Source organism: Jaculus jaculus, chromosome 11 (genome assembly GCF_020740685.1).
Source record: "Jaculus jaculus isolate mJacJac1 chromosome 11, mJacJac1.mat.Y.cur, whole genome shotgun sequence".
Taxonomy (NCBI): domain Eukaryota; kingdom Metazoa; phylum Chordata; class Mammalia; order Rodentia; family Dipodidae; genus Jaculus; species Jaculus jaculus.
In genome coordinates this window covers 1,773,604-1,791,772 of record NC_059112.1, presented here as the reverse complement: position 1 = coordinate 1,791,772, position 18,169 = coordinate 1,773,604, and the positions used below count along the sequence as shown (strand labels likewise).

At 43.8% G+C, this 18,169-nt stretch overlaps 1 protein-coding gene across 1 annotated transcript in view; it reads left to right on the top strand.

Annotated features, from left to right (window-relative positions):
- Parm1 (prostate androgen-regulated mucin-like protein 1) overlaps nucleotides 1-18,169 on the top strand; it is a 94,577-nt gene that overhangs the window by 56,508 nt on the left and 19,900 nt on the right. The window contains exon 2 of the mRNA XM_045130145.1: nucleotides 4,299-5,003. Coding sequence (XP_044986080.1) covers nucleotides 4,299-5,003 — 705 coding nt within the window. The remainder of the gene's footprint in view (nucleotides 1-4,298; nucleotides 5,004-18,169) is intronic.

Below are 18,169 nucleotides of genomic sequence, written 5' to 3'. Positions count from 1 at the left end.
CATTGAAGCTTAGTTTCTCTTTCATAAAGCATTTATTGCATCATAATGCAGGAAGTTGGATATCTTTTCTGTCCTACATGATAGTGAACTCTATGAAGGCAAAGCCATGCACATAGAAGCTACTCAACAAATGCTGGGAGGGATGGGTGGGTTGATGGACAGATGGATGGATGGATGGATGGATGAATATGTAGATGGATAGGTGAGTGGTGGGTGAATGGATGGATCGATGGATGTATGAGTGGGTGGTTAAGTGGATGGATGGATGGACACATGGATGGGTGGGTAGATAGATGAATTTGTGCTTTTGTGGTGAAGCCTCACTGATCATGGACTTCCAGAAAGTTTTGACTTAGCTACCAGACTGAGGCTCTATACACCTCCATCTGCCCATCTATGATATTATGCATAGTAGTTAAGCATTGTCAGATTCTTTATCCCCCAAAACTTTAGAATTAGCCACAGAAACTACCAGTATGCAAATAAACTAGCTTACAAGGTAATATAGGAAGATCTAGTTGTCTGTGGTTTTGTTTATATTTGAAGGATATAGTGAACTTCTGGCAGCTCACAGCAGCTGTGAGATGCCATAGCAGCATGGAATACTGTGTGATCTAGGTTGAGAGATCTGCCTTGGTCACAGTTTTTTAGTTCACATACTCGGCCAACTATTTTCAAGATTTGTTTTCAGCCCAGGGCTTCACACATGCTAGACAAGTGCTCCACCATTAAGTCACACCCCAGGCCCTGACCAACTCTTTTGCATCAAAGTAAAATCAGTTATGTTGACAGGAACCCAAATGTTAAGTTCAAGATAGGACTGTAGCACATTACTCCATCAGCTCCTGAGTCTCTCACAGCACAAGGAAGCATGTTGTATCCAACTGTCTCCTTTTTGGTCTTTTCTCCCTCCTTCCATGCTGGCATTTGGCTTATGTTCTGCTCCTTCTGAATCTTTATTGTGATCAGCCTTTATCTGTGTGCCTCCTCCAAGAAAGTCTCTTCTAGGTATGTAAGATTCAATAATCAAAACCTAATAAGGCACTATCATAGGCAGATGAAATGGTAGAGAGACAGTGAAGCAAGGACATTGCCCTCAAATAACACCAAACTGGCTGCACTCCTTGAGGAAGGTGTGTGGATAGGGCCACCTCTAAGTGACAGTATAAATGAAAGACATGTCCAAGTATGCACAAAGAAAGTTGTTAAACATTTCTTCCCCCTTCCTTCCTTCCCTCCCTCCTTCCTTCTTTCCTATCTTCCTTCTTATTTTCCTTCCTTCTTTCCAGGTTGCTAATTTCACATTTACTGTAACCTAGACATAGTCCTTGGCTTGGGGAAAACAGCAGCAATATGTAATTTAAAAAAGAGATACAGGGCTAGACAGATAATGGTTGATGTGCTTGCCTGAGAAGCCTATAAGGACTCAGGTTTGATTCCTCACTACCCAGGTAAGCCAGCCAGATGCACATGGTGGCCCATGTGTTTTGAGTTTGTTTTCAGTGGCTAGAGGTGAGGCACTGGCATGCCCATTCTCTCTCTATTTCTCTCCCCCTCCCTCCCTCCTTTTCCTCTTTCTCTCTCTCTCTAAAATAAATAAACACAATTTAAAAATATACAAAAGAGGTACTATTATGAACAAAAATGAATGAGAAGTATATCAGTTTCTCAAAAACTTGAACCTAGAATTGCATTATGACCCAGAAATGTCTCCTCTGCTTGTGCATCCAGAGGACCACTTATACAGCACACACTTAACAACAGTATTCTCAAGAAGCACCCCTAGGCCATCCATGATGAGTAATAAACACAACATTGTATGAACAGGTCATAGCATCTGAGAAATTCTGACATGAGCTGTTATGGAGAAAATTTTAAGACATTATGCTAAGTAAAATAAGGACAAAGTAAGGTAGGTACTTACAGCATCAGATTCATAGAGAATACAGAATGCTGGTTCTTGGGAGCTGCACAGAGTGGGGAGTGAGGAATAGTGTCATGCAGACTTTGAGAAGATTCAAAAGTTTTAGAGATGAAGGGTGACAACTGGGAAATGATTTGAATACACAACAAATGCCTCCAAACAGTACATGTAAAAATTGTTAAAATTGGGCTGGAGAGATGGCTCAGCACTTAAGGTGCTTGCCTGTGAAGCCTATGGACCCTGGTTCAATTCCCCAGAACCCACATAAGCCAGATGCACATAGTGGCACATATATCAGAGTTTGTTTGCAGTGGCTAGAGGCCCTGGCAGGCCTATTCTCTCTCTTTCTCTTTCCTTCTCTTTCATGAATAAATAAATAAAATATTTTAAGAGAAGGAAGTGCTGATTCTTAAAAAAATTGTTAAGATAACAATGTTGAGTATGTTTTTACCATGATAATTTTTTAAATCTTCAAAAATGGACAAAAGGCTTCAGTAGGAATGATTTTAATTGGAATTGTCTGAGAAGGCTTCTCTGAAGAAGTGATTTTGAGTGGAGAGGGCCTAAGGTGACTCTGAGATTACAACTCTGGAGGTTTTTCTAAGTACAAGAGAACAATTTTAAAGTATTTTGATCAGTTAAAAAAGATTATCTGCTTTGTCATTTAAATACTTTTTTGGCTGGGTGAGAAGTGTTCTCTAGGGAGGAACCTGGAAGCCAGAGGCCATTTAAGAGACACATGCCATCATCACCTAGCTAGTGACTGATGGCTTAGGCTGTGAGAGGATGGGGGAGGAGAGGGTCTGGATTGGGTTTATGGTTTCAAAGGAGTGTCTGCGTGACTCCATGACTGTGTGGGGTGTGAGGGACAGAGATGCTTGAAGGATGACAAGTCAGTTATTAGCTAAGCAACTTTGTGAATGGGAGTCCCATTCACTACTATGGAAAGGACAAGGGGCAAGGCTGGCTGAGGAATGATAAGGGCATGGAAAGACAATCAAGCAATGTGTTACAGAGGAAGTAAGACCAGGAGTCCAGTGTCTACCTGAGCATGTAGACATAAAGGCCATTTGTTAAACACTTAATGGATGAAACTGAGTGATGGAGGCAGGGAGAGGGGGTAAAGGGGGACACTAGCTTTACATTTTATAACATAAGAGGGGGAACTTTGGCAAAAATGAGATGATTGTACAAACATCTGGCTGGAATTTCAAGAACTGGGTTTCAGTCTCGAAAAATAACTCTGTCTGGGAAAAGGCTTGCCTTGGAAGCACAAGAACCTCCTCCCCCCACATCCCTCCACCCCCCCCCCAAGTTCACTCCCCATCACCCATATGGAAATGCTGGGCATGGTAGCACATGCCTGTCATCCCAGAGCTAGGATGCCCTGGGGTTCACTGGCCAGCCATGTAGCCTAATTGGTGAGCTCCAGGACAATTAGAGACCCTGTCTCAAAAGAGACAATGGATCCCTGAAGAATAATAACACATGAACTTGTCCTGTGGTCTACACCTACATTTGCACATCCATGTGCTCACACACATGCACACATAAACATGCATATATCCACACCACCCACCCACCCACATGCAAAAATGAAAATTAAATAAAAAAATCTTCTGGCCTTTAATCCCAGCACTAAGCAGAGGTAGGAGGATCGCCATGAGTTCGAGGCCACCCTGAGACTACATAGTGAATTCCAGGTCAGCCTGGACTAGAGTGAGACCCTACTTCAAAAAAAAATTAAAACGGAATTATTTCCAAACATTAGATGACTTCTAGCTTTTATTCTGGGACTTCCCCCCGCTTCCAAAGACACGAGCTCACCCCTATATTCAGGAGGCCCCCAGCCCCGCAGGTACTCTGCTGGCTTGGCAGTGAGGGTGGGACAGGACCAAAGTCCCTCCGAGACTCCTTCACTTCCTCCTTCCAGTGACCAGACGCATCAACACCTAGACTTACTAATCCTCACTGTACACACACCCTCAGCGTCCCACAGGGCAGGTGCTATGACATGACATGACAGGACGTGTGATTCCTGCACACAGATACAATGAGCTACTGTCCTCACAGGTCCCCCCCCCTCCCCACCAAGGACAGTGGCTTACGCTAGCAGATGACAAAATTAGTTCATCCAATTATTTGCTGGTCTGGAGCTGACTAACCACTAACTGTTCTTACTCAGCCTTCGGGCTGGTCCCCACTGAGAGTCACAAAGCAAGGGGAACAGGTTTTCCAAGTCACCTTCACAATGCCAAATGAGAAATCTCTGTGGGCAAACTGTTCAAGGCTACATGTAGGGCAATCACCCGCCATCAGTTCCCATACTGTAAGGTGTTCACATATTGACTGCTCCTGTCTGGCTTGTTCGTAGGTTTGAGGGTAGAGAGTGTGCCGACATCACCACCACTGCCTGTTTCTCTTGCGGCAAAAATTACCCCACCGCCTGTCACCGGGACTAGTTCTGCACACAGCACCGCTGCCGCGGCCGCCACCACCTCCCCAACCAGTGGCCCTCGCAATGCCTCCGTTGCCCCCACTGTGGCTGCAGCCCCAACACCTGTGCATCCCAAGAACATTTCCACTGAGCCCAGAGGAGAGGCCGTCCCCAGCACAGCTTCAAAGTGGGAAGGCACCAACCCAGAGCCCTCACCTCCTGGGCTCACCTCGACAAGTGGGGGCGCCCATTTAACACCCATGCCAGAGGCACACAGCCCGGGCAGTCCAGAAGCAAGCCTGCCAGTCACTGGGACGCTGGCCCCCACGCTTTCATCCTCTCCAGCTCCATCCTCACTATCCTCATCCCTGCCAACCTCCCTGCCGGATGTTCCTTCTCCCACTGTCACCTCTGAACGTGGCTCCAGTGTAACCAGCATCTTGGCCTCAGGCACTCCAACCACACCTGAGTCTGCAACAGAGGGGCACAGCTCTGGTCCCACACCCACTTCCCATGCCACAGCAGAGCCAGTGCCCAAAGAGAAAACAACCCAGTATGTTGAGCCAGACATAATGATCTGTGACCCTGAGACCACCACATCCTTCCTGATCATGCAGGAAGTGGAGCACGCGTTAAGTTCAGGTGAGTTTCCTTCTGGAAAATCTTCCTATTCTTGAAGGTGCTGGGATGCTCCAGGGGAAGCTAGGGCAGGTGAATTGCTTGAGTTCTGGAGTCAGAAACCAGCTTGAGCAATATAGACTCTGACTCCAAAATAAAAAAGAAGAAGAGTCAGATTAGTTACTAAACATAATTGATTAATACCTGAAGGTTAACTCATGAAAGATGAATATAATTTGCAAGAATTTTTATTAGAATGAAAAGTTTTTAGTCACAATGATGTCCATATGACATTCTTGGTAGACAGTTGTCAGCTGTCTGATTTGTCACAGGGATTGTACAGGAGTGAGACGATGGACTAAATCAATTTGATCAAGCTTCTCTGGGTTTTCTTGCCAACAACTTCCTGTCCCTCCACTCAAAAATAGGAATGGGCCCAAAGTGAGAGTCTTTTCCTTTGGTGCCCCAAAGCAAAATGCAACAACAAAAGTTTCTTCAGTGGCCAGAGAATAGAGAAACAGGAATCTGTGCTCAAAGATAACTTCTCACCCAGTTGGGAATAAGGAAATCATAGACAGAGGGTGACTAAAAATGAGGGAGAGGCTAATAAAGGGCAGAATATTCAAGACTTTTCCTGGAATAGGTGGAGATTTCCTGGGACTCAGGCACCACCCTCTTTTTCCTCTCTATGGTTTGGTGCTTCCTGTCTGTGGCAGCTGGTAGGTGTGTCACACTATGAAAATTAGATCATAATTAAGCAAGAGGTTGTCTTGTCATCAGCTTGCAAGCCATCTTAGATTCCACCAGTCCTGGCTAGCCCAGCTGAAGAGAGACTGCTGATCTTGGACATGCTGAAGTCAAAGATAAGGTTAAAGCTGAGTAGAGATTCCAGCTAGGTTCCTTAGGTGCTGCACCAGGTAACAGTTCCAACTCTGACTCCTGTGTGGAGCAAGTTGCACCATCTCCCTAGGCCCTTACTTCTTCCCATCTATCACCTGGGGACAAAACAGTCCTCTTTGGGGATCAAGGAGATGACATTCACAGTGCTCAGGATAGTTACTGACAGGGAATAAGTGCTCAGCAAATTATAATTCTGCTCAGTATTAATGAAACATTTACCTCCTAGAAACCAGGCAATGTGGGGTGGGGAGTGGAAAAAAACTTGTTTATTTTACATTGACGTTGATGTGTCTCATGGAAAATGAAACACTTTTTATAGGAAATCACATTTTTTTTTATCTTCCAGAAACCCTATAGGGTTATTTTTATCTTTATTTTGCTCTTAGAAGTTACATTGGAAATATATTTAGAGAATTCTTTGAGGCTAGGTGTATTAGACATCAGTATGAAACTAAACTTTAGAGTCCTTGGCAGCAAAGGCTATTGTGGGAATATTTGACCATTTGGTTGAGAAATAGTGAACTGAGAATGGCCAGAAAGTGAAGTGAAATGGAGCTAAAGCCCTTTCCCCGGATGGTCCAGGGCTAGATATGACTGAGACCAGAATATTTCAGACAGAATCATGTATGACAAGCTTGGGTCAAAGCAAAGAGACTGGCACTGTGGAAAAATCCACCTTTTAAAAAAATAAATATTATGAATGGAAACAGTGCTAGACACTGTGGTAGGAAAAAGAACTAAGATTAACAAAGAACCAATGCCTCATGGAAGAGTCCACAGTCTAAAAAGGAAAGAAATCCCAGAGAACTATAAATTGCTATTTCAAAAGACTGGCATATTAGTAAGAGTTCAAAGTAGGAAGAAGGAACTAATTATAGAGACCTGGCTGACATGAGGGAGGCCCACAGGGACGGCCCTGAGAGGAAGGAGAGAAGAGTAACTAGAACAGGCCACCTCCCCAGCAGCAGTGATTCTTGGTTAAGGGACCAAACCAAGGCTAGATTACCCTCCCAGTGAAGGGGTTAACACACTGCCCTCCCAACCCGCTGCCTTTGTGACATGCAGCAGAAACAGATACAAGGGAAGTGACTGCTACAGTGGAGAGCCAGGTGGAGGAGTAGGATAGAAGGATGATCTACAGATCCTGTCCGTACATCCAGGCCAGCACTCCCCACATTCCTCGTGGATACATCCTCTACCTCTGCCTCTGTCTCAACAAAGCTCCCCTTTGTATATGTCTAGCCCAGAAGAGGACCTGGCGCAGACTGGGTATCGTACTCACAAAGTGACCCCCGACAGGCCTGTAGGCATGGACCCATCATTTTGCTCCTTCCTGGTTGAAGTCATTACCACCAGTATGTGTGTGTACTGATTCCCTTTCCCCACTCTGCCCACCCCCTCACCCCAGGATTCCTGGATATATCAGATTAATACTAAGCATGAAGTATTTGCTTAGTTTATACAACTCTCCAAAATCAGATACATCTACTACTTTCTAAAAGTGCCCCAGTTTCTTCACTGCAATTTCTAAGAGACCTCTAATATTTTGACTTGGGCTTTAGATCATACATCTTAATTTACTCAACACAGCAGCATCAAGAGGCACAAAATTAGTGGCACAGTTGTAGCTCAGGGCATCTATGCACATAATGAGTGAAGAACACTTGACTGGTTAGGAAAGAGAGAAGAGTGGCAGGGAAGGAAGAGCACTGAGCCCCGGCCAGTACACGTTTTACAGACCAGAGAGGATTCTTTCCTCTAGACCTGTTAAATCTAAAAGTCTTTACTGTGCCTTTGTGAGGACCCTCGGCTTGAGACAAAGCAAAAGACCTGTCCTTAGGGACTTTGCAGTTCAAGTAGAAGGGAGACAGTAACTCTTTTTTTGTTTTGTTTTGTTTTTGTTTTTTGGGTTTTTTTTTTTTTTTTTTTTTGGTTTTGGTTTTGGTTTTCCAAGGTAGGGTCTCACTGTAGTTCAGGCTGATCTTGAATTCACTATGTAGTCTCAGGGTGGCCTCAAACTCACAGCAATCCTCCTACCTCTGCCTCCCAAGTGCTGGGATTATAGGCATGCGCCACCATGCACAGCTTGAGACAAGTAACTCTTAATACCACTTTTTAATTTCTAATCTGAAAACAACCCAAAATGAGTGGGAGGCATCTGTTCAATAAAAAAGTGAAGAGACTGTCTTGGCAGTGTGAGGTTCCTTGCACAAGATCACACTACTCAGTGGCAGGTGAGTGAGCCTTGAGCTTCATGCACAATATCCACTCTCTGAGTTATCACTTCCAGATGACTATGAGGGGTTGCTCTTGTTTGGAGATTCATGTGCTGCCTTTAGGGGTAGCAGCAGTGGCTTAGCGATTGGACTTATTCACTAATTCTGAGTGTGTTCATGTAGCATATTTCCTTTCTTTCTTTTTTACTTTTTTTATTGGTTTTTGGAGGTAGGGTGTCACTGTAGCCCAGGCTGACCTGCAATTCACTATGTACTTTCAGGGTGGCCTCAAACTCACAGTGCTCCTCCTACTTCTCCCTCTCAAGTGCTCACATAGCATATTTCTGATAAGCCATCTGTTCAACCATCACCTGAACCCAGCTGCTTGGATAATTCTAAAACAAACCAAGTACTATGGGAGTTCAACTTGACTGGAGGGTTTAGGAGGGCTCTGTGGTGAGGGAGCTGGAAGCTGCTAGAGATGAAGGAGGTTTGAGAAAATGGGGCTCAGGGCATTGTGTGCCAAGGTAAGGGACCAGGAGCACCACAGGTGATGCCAAGTCCTCCACAGCTGTAAGCACAACCTGCTCCTGGCAAGGATCCTTCTACACTTCCAGGCTCACTGGATAATTCTTGGGCCTGGGTTAACCTGACCTCTTCATAGTTGTTGACCCAGATGGTCATGGTCATTGCCCTCAGCTCTAAACACTGTGGTACTTGAGCTCCAGAATAAGTTCTTTGTCAGTTCTCTGCCTATTCTGCCTGGGCCGTACTTCACCCCTCACCAGCCTGCTCTGTGCTGGTGGAGTACCCCAGATCCCCTTTGCCCTCCCTCCTTGGAGATCACTCCACCCAACCTCATAGTCTCCTCCCTTCACCACCTGGTCCTGAGCTGATCACATCCCAGTGACTCTGAGACATCTCGTTCGAACTCTGCCAGCTGTCAGCCAGCTGCCATCTCACACGGGTGGCTCACGAGCAGCACCTCACATTCCATATGCACAAGACGAATCCTTGGTTTCCACAGTCCCCGTCTGCTTCTCCTTTCAATTCCTCAGGCTAGGATCTCGGGGGGATGTTCTGGGTTTTGAGCCTTCCTCCACATTTGTTCATCGGGTCTTCTCATCTTCTGTCATCTCCCAGTGGGACGGCTCTAGTGTTCCTGAGGCTGCGCTGACCTCTGCCAGGCCCTTCCTTGCCAGGGAGCTCTTTGTAGGACTTGCAGACCATTGGTCCTCTGGGTTGTCACATGATACCTCTGCCTGGTGACTAACACCTGTGAGATGAGGGACTCAGTACCCAGTGTTCCTAGCAATGTCACCTTTGTCATGGAGGGGAGAGGCTGGTGCTCATGGCACCCAGAAGTCTTGTTAGATGGTCCTTATTCTTCCCATGTGTTAGCCAAGAGCCAAATGTGGCCTCTGAGTCCTGGAAATGTGAGATCTCTCCTGTGCTGGGTTTCAAAGATGGAGCAATACAGAGTAGAAACTGAAAAATTTTATATTGCCTGGAAGTTGAGATGATAATATGTTGGAAATAACAGGCTAAATAAAAGGTCTTGTTTCAAGAGGGAAGCAGCAGGGGCTCCGAGAAGCCCCTATGGCCTCTTAGCTCTGAAAGTCAAATTGCTTTGCCTTGAGACCAGAGTTAAGGACAAAGTTTGCCCCATTCTGCCACGCTCAATATGATCGGAACCCACACCACCTCTCTGCTCTCGGTCTTCTTGAGCCTTGAGCACACAGACAGCCTCACTGTTAGTTAAGCATTAAGAAAACGCCAGCCCCAGGGTGGAGACACTCGCTGTTCCCCCATACCTATAACATTGTCCCTCCCTCCAGATTTCTAATGGGTCACTTCTGTCATATTTGGGACTCTATTTAGCTGTCAGCAAACCTTTACTCTAATGGGTGAAATGCTAACTTCAACACTGTTTCCCTTTTACCCTGCTTTGTTTTCCTTTTCATGGCTGACTGTTTTCTGAGACCACCTCATTTTTACTAGAGTAACATAAGGACCCTGCTCACCAACAAAAAAAAAAAAAGGAAGATTATATCCCCTATCCTATCCATAAACACCTAGAACAGAGGATGATCTGTGGCAGACCCTCAGTAGCACTTGTTGACTAAATGAATGAACCCATGAACCAGGGCCAATAAGGTTATTAAATTGATTTTTAATTTTTTTTATTTGATGGAGAGAGAAAGAGGCAGAGAGAGAGAGAAAGAGAATGGGAGTGCCAGGGCTTTTGGCCGCTACAAACTCCAGATGCATGCACCACTTTGTACATCTGGTTTACATGGGTCCTGGGGAATCGAACCTGGGTCCCTTGGATGTACATAGGTCTAAATAATAACTATTTCTCTCATAGAATGTACCATGTAGTATGCACATGGTCTAGGAAGTAAAGTAGTTTGGTAGTTCCCAGGCTGCCTAGAGGAACATTGCAGGTGAAATTGGAAGACTTCAAGATGAGTAGGGGAGGACCCTAAGTCACAGAAGATCCTGAGCCAGACTTGTCTACGCATTGGTAGTGGCAAAGGGGAAGAATGGTCTAGTAATTAAATGTAAATAGTTAGCTAGCAAGAAGACATGTATAGTAAGTTGCATACAGTTGAGGACCAGATACATGTGCACCACATACCACATCTCTGGTTTCTCACTGTCAATGATTGGTCATGCTGATTTAACTGCTGTGCCATGAAGTGCTTGGGCTGTAAACCGAATATGAGAGCAAGGCTGTATTTCAAGTCCTGTGTGTTTATCATGCAATGACAATTGCTTATTACACTTTTCCCATGTGGAAGAAATGAGACCCTTGCTCATAAGAAGGTTACTTGGGAATTGGGCTAGTCGCTGACCCAGACTGCCCCTCACGCAATCCTCAGAATACTCCAGTAAGGTCAGCTCAGCTGTATTATTTCACAGGTGACAAAATCAGTGCAGAGACTAAGTGACATCCTCAAGTCCTCACATGAGTGGCCAAACCAGGGTTCAAATCCAGTTCTCCAGACTGGCTCTAAGCCAAGGATCTTTCCACTGCACCCATTCAGCCAAGTAGTGGAAATACTGGCAGGGAATACAGCACACTGGAGCACTGGAGTGGACCACATGGGGTGCCATCAGGTGTTAGCCTGCAGAGCCTAAAGGGTGGGGCTGCCCGCGGGAGGAGAAGCAGGTGGTGACAACCACCACCACCAGTCAGCTTTGCAGAGGGAACACGTTTTGATTGATTTGTCGCTTTTGTTTGGCTTTTAAAGAAGAAAGATTTTTTTTTTTTTTTTTTTTTTTGGTTTTTCGAGGTAGGGTCTCACTCTGGCTCAGGCTGACCTGGAATTCACTATGTAGTCTCAGGGTGGCCTCGAACTCACGGCGATCCTCCTACCTCTGCCTCCCGAGTGCTGGGATTAAAGGCGTGCGCCACCACGCCCGGCTTAAAGAAGAAAGATTTGATGTGTTAAATTTGGACCATTTTGTGCTATTAAAAAGAAACTATGCCCACAAGGTACTTTTCATTCTCTGGGTGAGATTAAATGGTGCTGTGCACAGCTTAGGACTCAGTAAATGCTCAAGGGAAGAACTGACACTGCAAAACAAATTCTATTCAGAATTTCATCAGATCCTACCTATGCAGATTTTTCTTGTCTGCAGAACCCATGTGTCCATGGCTTTATGGTGCCCTGTATTTTCCATTCAGAAAGAAGGAATAAAATTGTGATAATTGGTGACATCTTTGAACTTTAAATTGCTGGTTTGCACTCCAGCATTATTTTTTATGGGCCATGATAATGAGCCCCCTTAAATAAAGAGCAGTGGGTAGCAGAGACACGTTGACATCTCTGTGTTTGTACCTATAAGGGACTCTCTGTGTAGGACACATTCATGAATGCAGACTTGAAAGACAGCATTAACTGATAGGAAAGATGAAAGAATCATTTGTAAAGTAATCCTAGAAAACTTTTAGGACTAAAAACATGCAGATTGTAGTAAGCTAGTGGATATATATATGTGTGTATATGCATATATATGTATATACATACATATATATATATAATTATATATATATGTATGTATGTATATATATATATATATATATATATATATATATATATATATATATATATATATATAATTTTTTTTTCCTGAGGTAGAGTCTCAGTCTCTAGTCTAGGCTGACCTGGAATTCACTATGGAGTCTCAGGGTGGCCTTTAACTCACAACGATCCTTCTACCTCTGCCTCCCAAGTGCTGGGGTTAAAGGCATGTGCCACCACATGGCTTTTAAGTTAATGGCCATATTTTTACAACAACTTGCATAATTTGGTTTGTTGAGATGTCTGACAATTATCACATGATTTTCAAGTAAAAGTATCTTTTATGTCTTTTGTTATTTTTGACATTTTCATACAAATATATTCCATTTTGATCACATGGCCCCACATTATCCTCCCTCATCCCTGTCAGTTTCACTGCACTCCTTGTCACTTACTAGTGGCTCTGCCATGGAAGAGGATGACTCCCCCTCGCCAGCAGCCTTTAAGTGTCCTTAGCTCACTGGGGAGGCTGGCCTTCTGAGCCCCTCCCTGTCTCTAACAGAGTGTTGACTGGCTTCCATACACTGGTCTTGCGCAGGTGTCCACATCCGGTGTTGGTTCATGAGTGCAAAGGCCTTGTCATGTCTGGATGCCCGAGCTCCACAGGGCTTTCTCCATCCTCCAGCTCTCATCTTCTGCCGCACCTCCTGGCCTGTTCCCTGAGCCCTAGAGGGGGTGGAATATGTGTCCTATTTGGGGCTGAGCACTCATCAGTCACTTATTTTCAGCACTGGACTAGTTATGATTCTCTGCATTGACTGCCTTCCACTTCTAACAGATAGATATCTTCCTAACATCTAATAGTGTCTAGCTCAGTTTATGTAGGTTTTCAATACCTGTTCAATGAATAAATGATTTTTAGCTTTAGATATAAGCCCACATATCTTCTTAGCTTTGTAAATCTGGGCATTGAATGGGAAATGAAGAAAACTTGAACACCCTCACCCAAACAGGCAAAATCACCTCTAGCATAAGTTTAAACAATTACAAGGGCCTCTGCTGTCATTCTACCCACTCCCATTCCCCCGACACCGCTCCCTTCCCACCATCCTGAACCCCACTTTGGGTTTTACTGTGGACATTGGGATTGCTATGATTACTCATATAAACCATTATTCACGGTTGCTTTTTTTTTTTTCCTTTCTAGGCCTTATTCTTTTTGGTTGTTTATTTTTATTTATTTATTTGAGAGAGAGAGAGAAAGGCAGGCAGGCAGAGACAGAGACAGAGAGAGAGAGAGAATGGGCGTGCCAGGGCTTCCAGCCACTGCAAACAAACTCCAGACACATGTGTCCCCTTGTGCATCTGGCTAACATGGGTCCTGGGGAATCGAGCCTCAAACCAGAGTCCACAGGCTTCACAGGCAAGTGCTTGACCACTAAGCCATCTCTCCAGTTCGAGACCTAATTCTTTAAACTAATGCTAACCCTCAAAATTTGCTAAATCTAAATGAACTCCCATACGACCTCCAACTGTCAGAGTTTATTTCAGTTAAAAATCTCTATCTCTGTTTCTTCTATTTCTGCTTTGGTTTACTCATTCTGCCTAGATCCTAGTCTGGTCTTGTAATATGTTCAAAATACCCTTCGAAAATATATGTCAAGGTAATAAAACCAACTATTTACCATTTCTGTTATCTAATAGTAAGAAAACTACATCATATATTTGAATTTTCCTAGTGTTACCTTTTATTATCTTTGGAAAGTTTCTATCTCCATAGGGCCATTTCTCTGTTTTGTTTTGTTTTTTAATTAGATGCTCAACAACCATAGACAATGGAAGTAGCTTTGGAAATGTTTCTCTGAGAAACTGGGAGTTCACTGATGCTGTTAGTTAATCCACATCCTGTTGGCTCATTGGGAGAAGTGGATTGGGATATGCCTGATCCCATCTCCACAAGGAGTGCTCAGCACACATAACCCTCCCACTCAGAAGAGAGTATGTTACTAACTTCACAATAACTGGCAGGGGAAGTAAGGATAGGTCAATGTCAACATACCATCTTTATCAGAAAAGAATCTAAAAATCCTATCCCAGAAAATTGACAGAGTACTGCATCAGAACATACAGTGGACAATAAATTTATGACCTCAGCATGCCTGGTTTCTCAGGACCTAGGAAAGAAAATATCAGCCATAACAGATAACATTTGTTTCAACAGTATCTTGCTTTCATGGTTAGATTCATGGCTTACAAGGGTTAGACCACTGGCTCAAAGATGAAGGTAAGATACTAAAATCATAAAATCTCAGTAAGCTCACAAAGGTGGGCCATCAAAACCACTAGTAAGATGTTTCCATCTGTAGAAGTTGTGCGCTCATGTCAAAGGCAGGCTCTAGGAAGGCAAGGATATTAGTAGAGGTACAAGCTGCGGCATCAGGCTGTCTGGCAAAAGTCTCTCTTGTGTCATTTGTTAGGTGGGAGACATGGGGAAAAATTTGTCACTGGATGTGACTCCCCTCATCTGTAAGATGAAAGTACAAGTATAATACTGTACCTAGTTTATAGAATTCTTCGTAGGGTTAAATAGACAACTGCATGAAGTTTCTCTTTGGTAGCACTAAATGTTAGCTGTTATCACAGATGGGCTCTTCAACTTCAGTGTGGCTAACCCCAGGCTTAGACGCCTAGACTAATTTTCTTAACTTAATTTTCTTAATTTTCTTAAAAACTAGAATGTTTGTTTAGGGTTCCCAAAGAGACAGTTACCTTGAGTATCAGGCAATAAAAATCCATTGAGTACCTGCCCATCACACAATACAGAAAAGGATAATCCAAAACGTGTGAAGGAGAAAAATAACTGTGATCACAGCTGGAACAGTAACACTTTCAGGAAAGTCAGTGAACCCACAGAAATGGGTTAGAGTTAAACAAGTAGAGGTCACTAGCTGGGACAAAAAGCAGTCTGGGGAGTTGGAGGAAAACAACAGCTAAGCTATGAGAATAAACCCAGGCCCCATTGCATCCAAAAATGGACAACTAAGAAATTGTACATTCAAGTAATTTGCCCCAGACATCGGAAAGTACTTTTCTCTCCAGTATTTTTAATTCTGAATCCCAAGCCTGGGAAAAATTGAAACTTGGTAAACATAGTGTCCAAAAGCAGGTTCTATGTGGCTTTGGTGATTAATTACAGAAGAACAGGCTGAATTTAGCTAATGGCTCCTGGGAGCTCCCTGGATCACTGTGACTTCAGTAATTACAATGATGCCACTGCCCTCATCAAAGTTGTTGGGACATATAACCTGAAATTTGCTCACTGTCCTCTACCTAGTTCTCATGATACAAACAAGAAATGTGCACATTGCGTGGCAAACAGGGTAAGGATTTTATCTGGAGCTTTGAGAACTCTGCCCATCTCTATCACCTACCTGCCTTCTCGTTGCTGCAACAAAGCACCTGACTAAACAAGTCAAAAAGAGGAAGGGTTCATTTCAGCTTACAGTTCCCAGTCACAGTCCATGATGACAGAGGAGGCATGCAGGCAGGAGTTTGAGTCAGAGCTGGTCGCATGCTGTCCACAGAAGAAGATAGTGATAAATGCTGGTGCTCAGCCATCTTTCTCTTTTTTAGACAGTCCAGGATCTCAGCCCACGAAATGGTGCCACCCACACTTAAGATGGGTCTTCCAAACTTACTTGGTCAATTAAGGTCTTCTCACCTTGACCTGATTAAGCTAATCCCTCACAAGCTTATCCCACAAACTATCCTCTTCTACGTAACACCTCACAAGCGATTCTAGGACCTGTCAGGTTGACAATCAAGATAAACCATCTACCTTCCTTCTGCCTTATGCCCTCTGACCAGACAGGAGACCCGAGTGGGGCATTTACCTGGCAGACTAGATGATTTTCCAGTGGAGGTCCTGCCAGCCTTTCTACATTGTGATTCCTTTAGGCAATGCACTATCCCTGGTCAGGCTTCATCTTCATCATTAAGTACTGAAGAGAAAGAGGAGACTAACAGTTTTCCCAGAGAGGGGATGGCAAGCCTTCTGGAATACACTGTTCACCCTCAGGCATCATTCTCAAAGAGATGGCATGGGTGTTGAGAGCCCCAAGCTGTTCTGAATGTGCCTTGCAGTTGGAGTGCAGGGAATAGCCTCAGGCCAACCGAATATGAGCATTTCTCCTGACACCTAGGGCTGTTGTGTAGCAATTGGCTTGTTCCCTTGTGGAAGACAGCACTACGCTACGAGAAAGGGGTTAAGGAAGATCATTTGCTATTCTTGGAGACCCCATACAGACATCAAAGAATAGCTGAGATTGGACAACCTAAACAAGCAGTCAAATAAATTCCAAGTGAGAAAGAAGTCTCATTCCTCTTGAAAATGATCTTAATTGTAAGTGAAGTGAAGAAACATTAAAACCATGGTAACAGAGAACTGTTCTGACATGGTTTGCATTAATTGCAGACCTGAGCCCCCTGCTTCCTCACAGCAAGGGCTGGTGTGTTCCCATGAGAGAAAGATGCACAGAGGAAAAACAAGCACCTGGATTTGCAAGTGCATAGCTTTTATTACCTCAGGCAAGATTAGCATGACCACTCTACATTTCTAATAATGTGTTCAATGCAGGAAAGTGCTGCTAGATCAATACAACACTGGTCCCCAAGCCAGGTCTTCTAAGTAGCCAAAATAGAGAAGCACAGATAATGCTCTGCTCCAAGTTTTTACACACTTTAAGACATAAAAGTAAGGCAAGGACTCCAGCTGGAATGACATTTGTCTAATTTTGATAAGCTCACTTTTTTTCACTTGGAGAAAATGACTAGGTATATAATGCAGTAATTTAAAGATTTTTTGGAGAGAATGGATCAAAACAGGATGGTCTTTTAGAGACAAGCTTAGGTTGTGTAAATTGAGAAAATTTCTGGGACTGCAGTGGTAGCTCCCTCAGCAAATGCTTGCCTTGCAAACATGAGGACCTGAGCTAATCCCCCAAACCCATGTAAATTGCAGAGCATGGCGAGGTATGCTTGTAATCCATTGCTGGGGAGGTGGAAACAGGCGAGTCCTTGGGCTCTGGGCTTTGCTGGCCAGTCAAGCCTAATTTGAGAGCTCCAAAGAGAGAACCTGTCTCAAAAAAAAAAAAAAAAAAAACCAAACAGATGGCATTCCTGAAGAATGAAATGATACTCTAGCTTGTCCTCAGACCTCCGTACATATGTGTGCCCATATCCACACACAGACACACATCTGCACACACATGAACATGAGCACATGGAAGCACATACATACATATATAAAATCACTTCTGTATATTTTACTGCCAGTTTTATGCCTTGTAAAAGAGCTGTTCTAATTGAACCTTAGCTACTAATAAAGTTTGATTAAAAATAGCTAAATGTGGGCTGGACAAATGACTTAGTGGTTAAGGCACTTGCCTATAAAGCCAAAGGACCTTGGTTCAATTCCCCAGGACCCACATAAGCCAGATGCACAAGGTGGTGCATGCAACTGGAGCTCTCTATGTTTCTGTTTCTGTCTCTCTCTTTCTCTCTCCCCTTTATTTCTCAAATAAATAAAAAATTAATAAAAATTTTAAAAAATAGTTCAATGTCAGAAAGAAAGCAGAATTATTTTATGAGCTAATTTCTAGGGATCTGGACAAATAATTAAGCATGATTTGGTATCCCTGGATTTCAGAGACTTCCAACATGGAGAGCAGGAGAGCCCTGTACACTTGCAATCACTCAACATGAGATCTCTGACACCTATGAATATGGTGGATATGTGGTGGGAGTTGTTTATCTGACACACAGAATATAAACAAACATTTAATAAAAGAGAGCTCAAGTCAGTACCATCATTGAGGTTGCTTACAGGTGAACCTTGAGGAGGCTTTTGTAAAAAAAAAATTAAAATTAAAAAGCATGCCTATTCTCAGAATAGGCTTCCAGGGTCTGTCCCCACATCTTCAAGCCCAAACACCATGGCTGGCTTTCAGAGGTCTCATGACTGTCCTGAGTACATTTCCTTGTG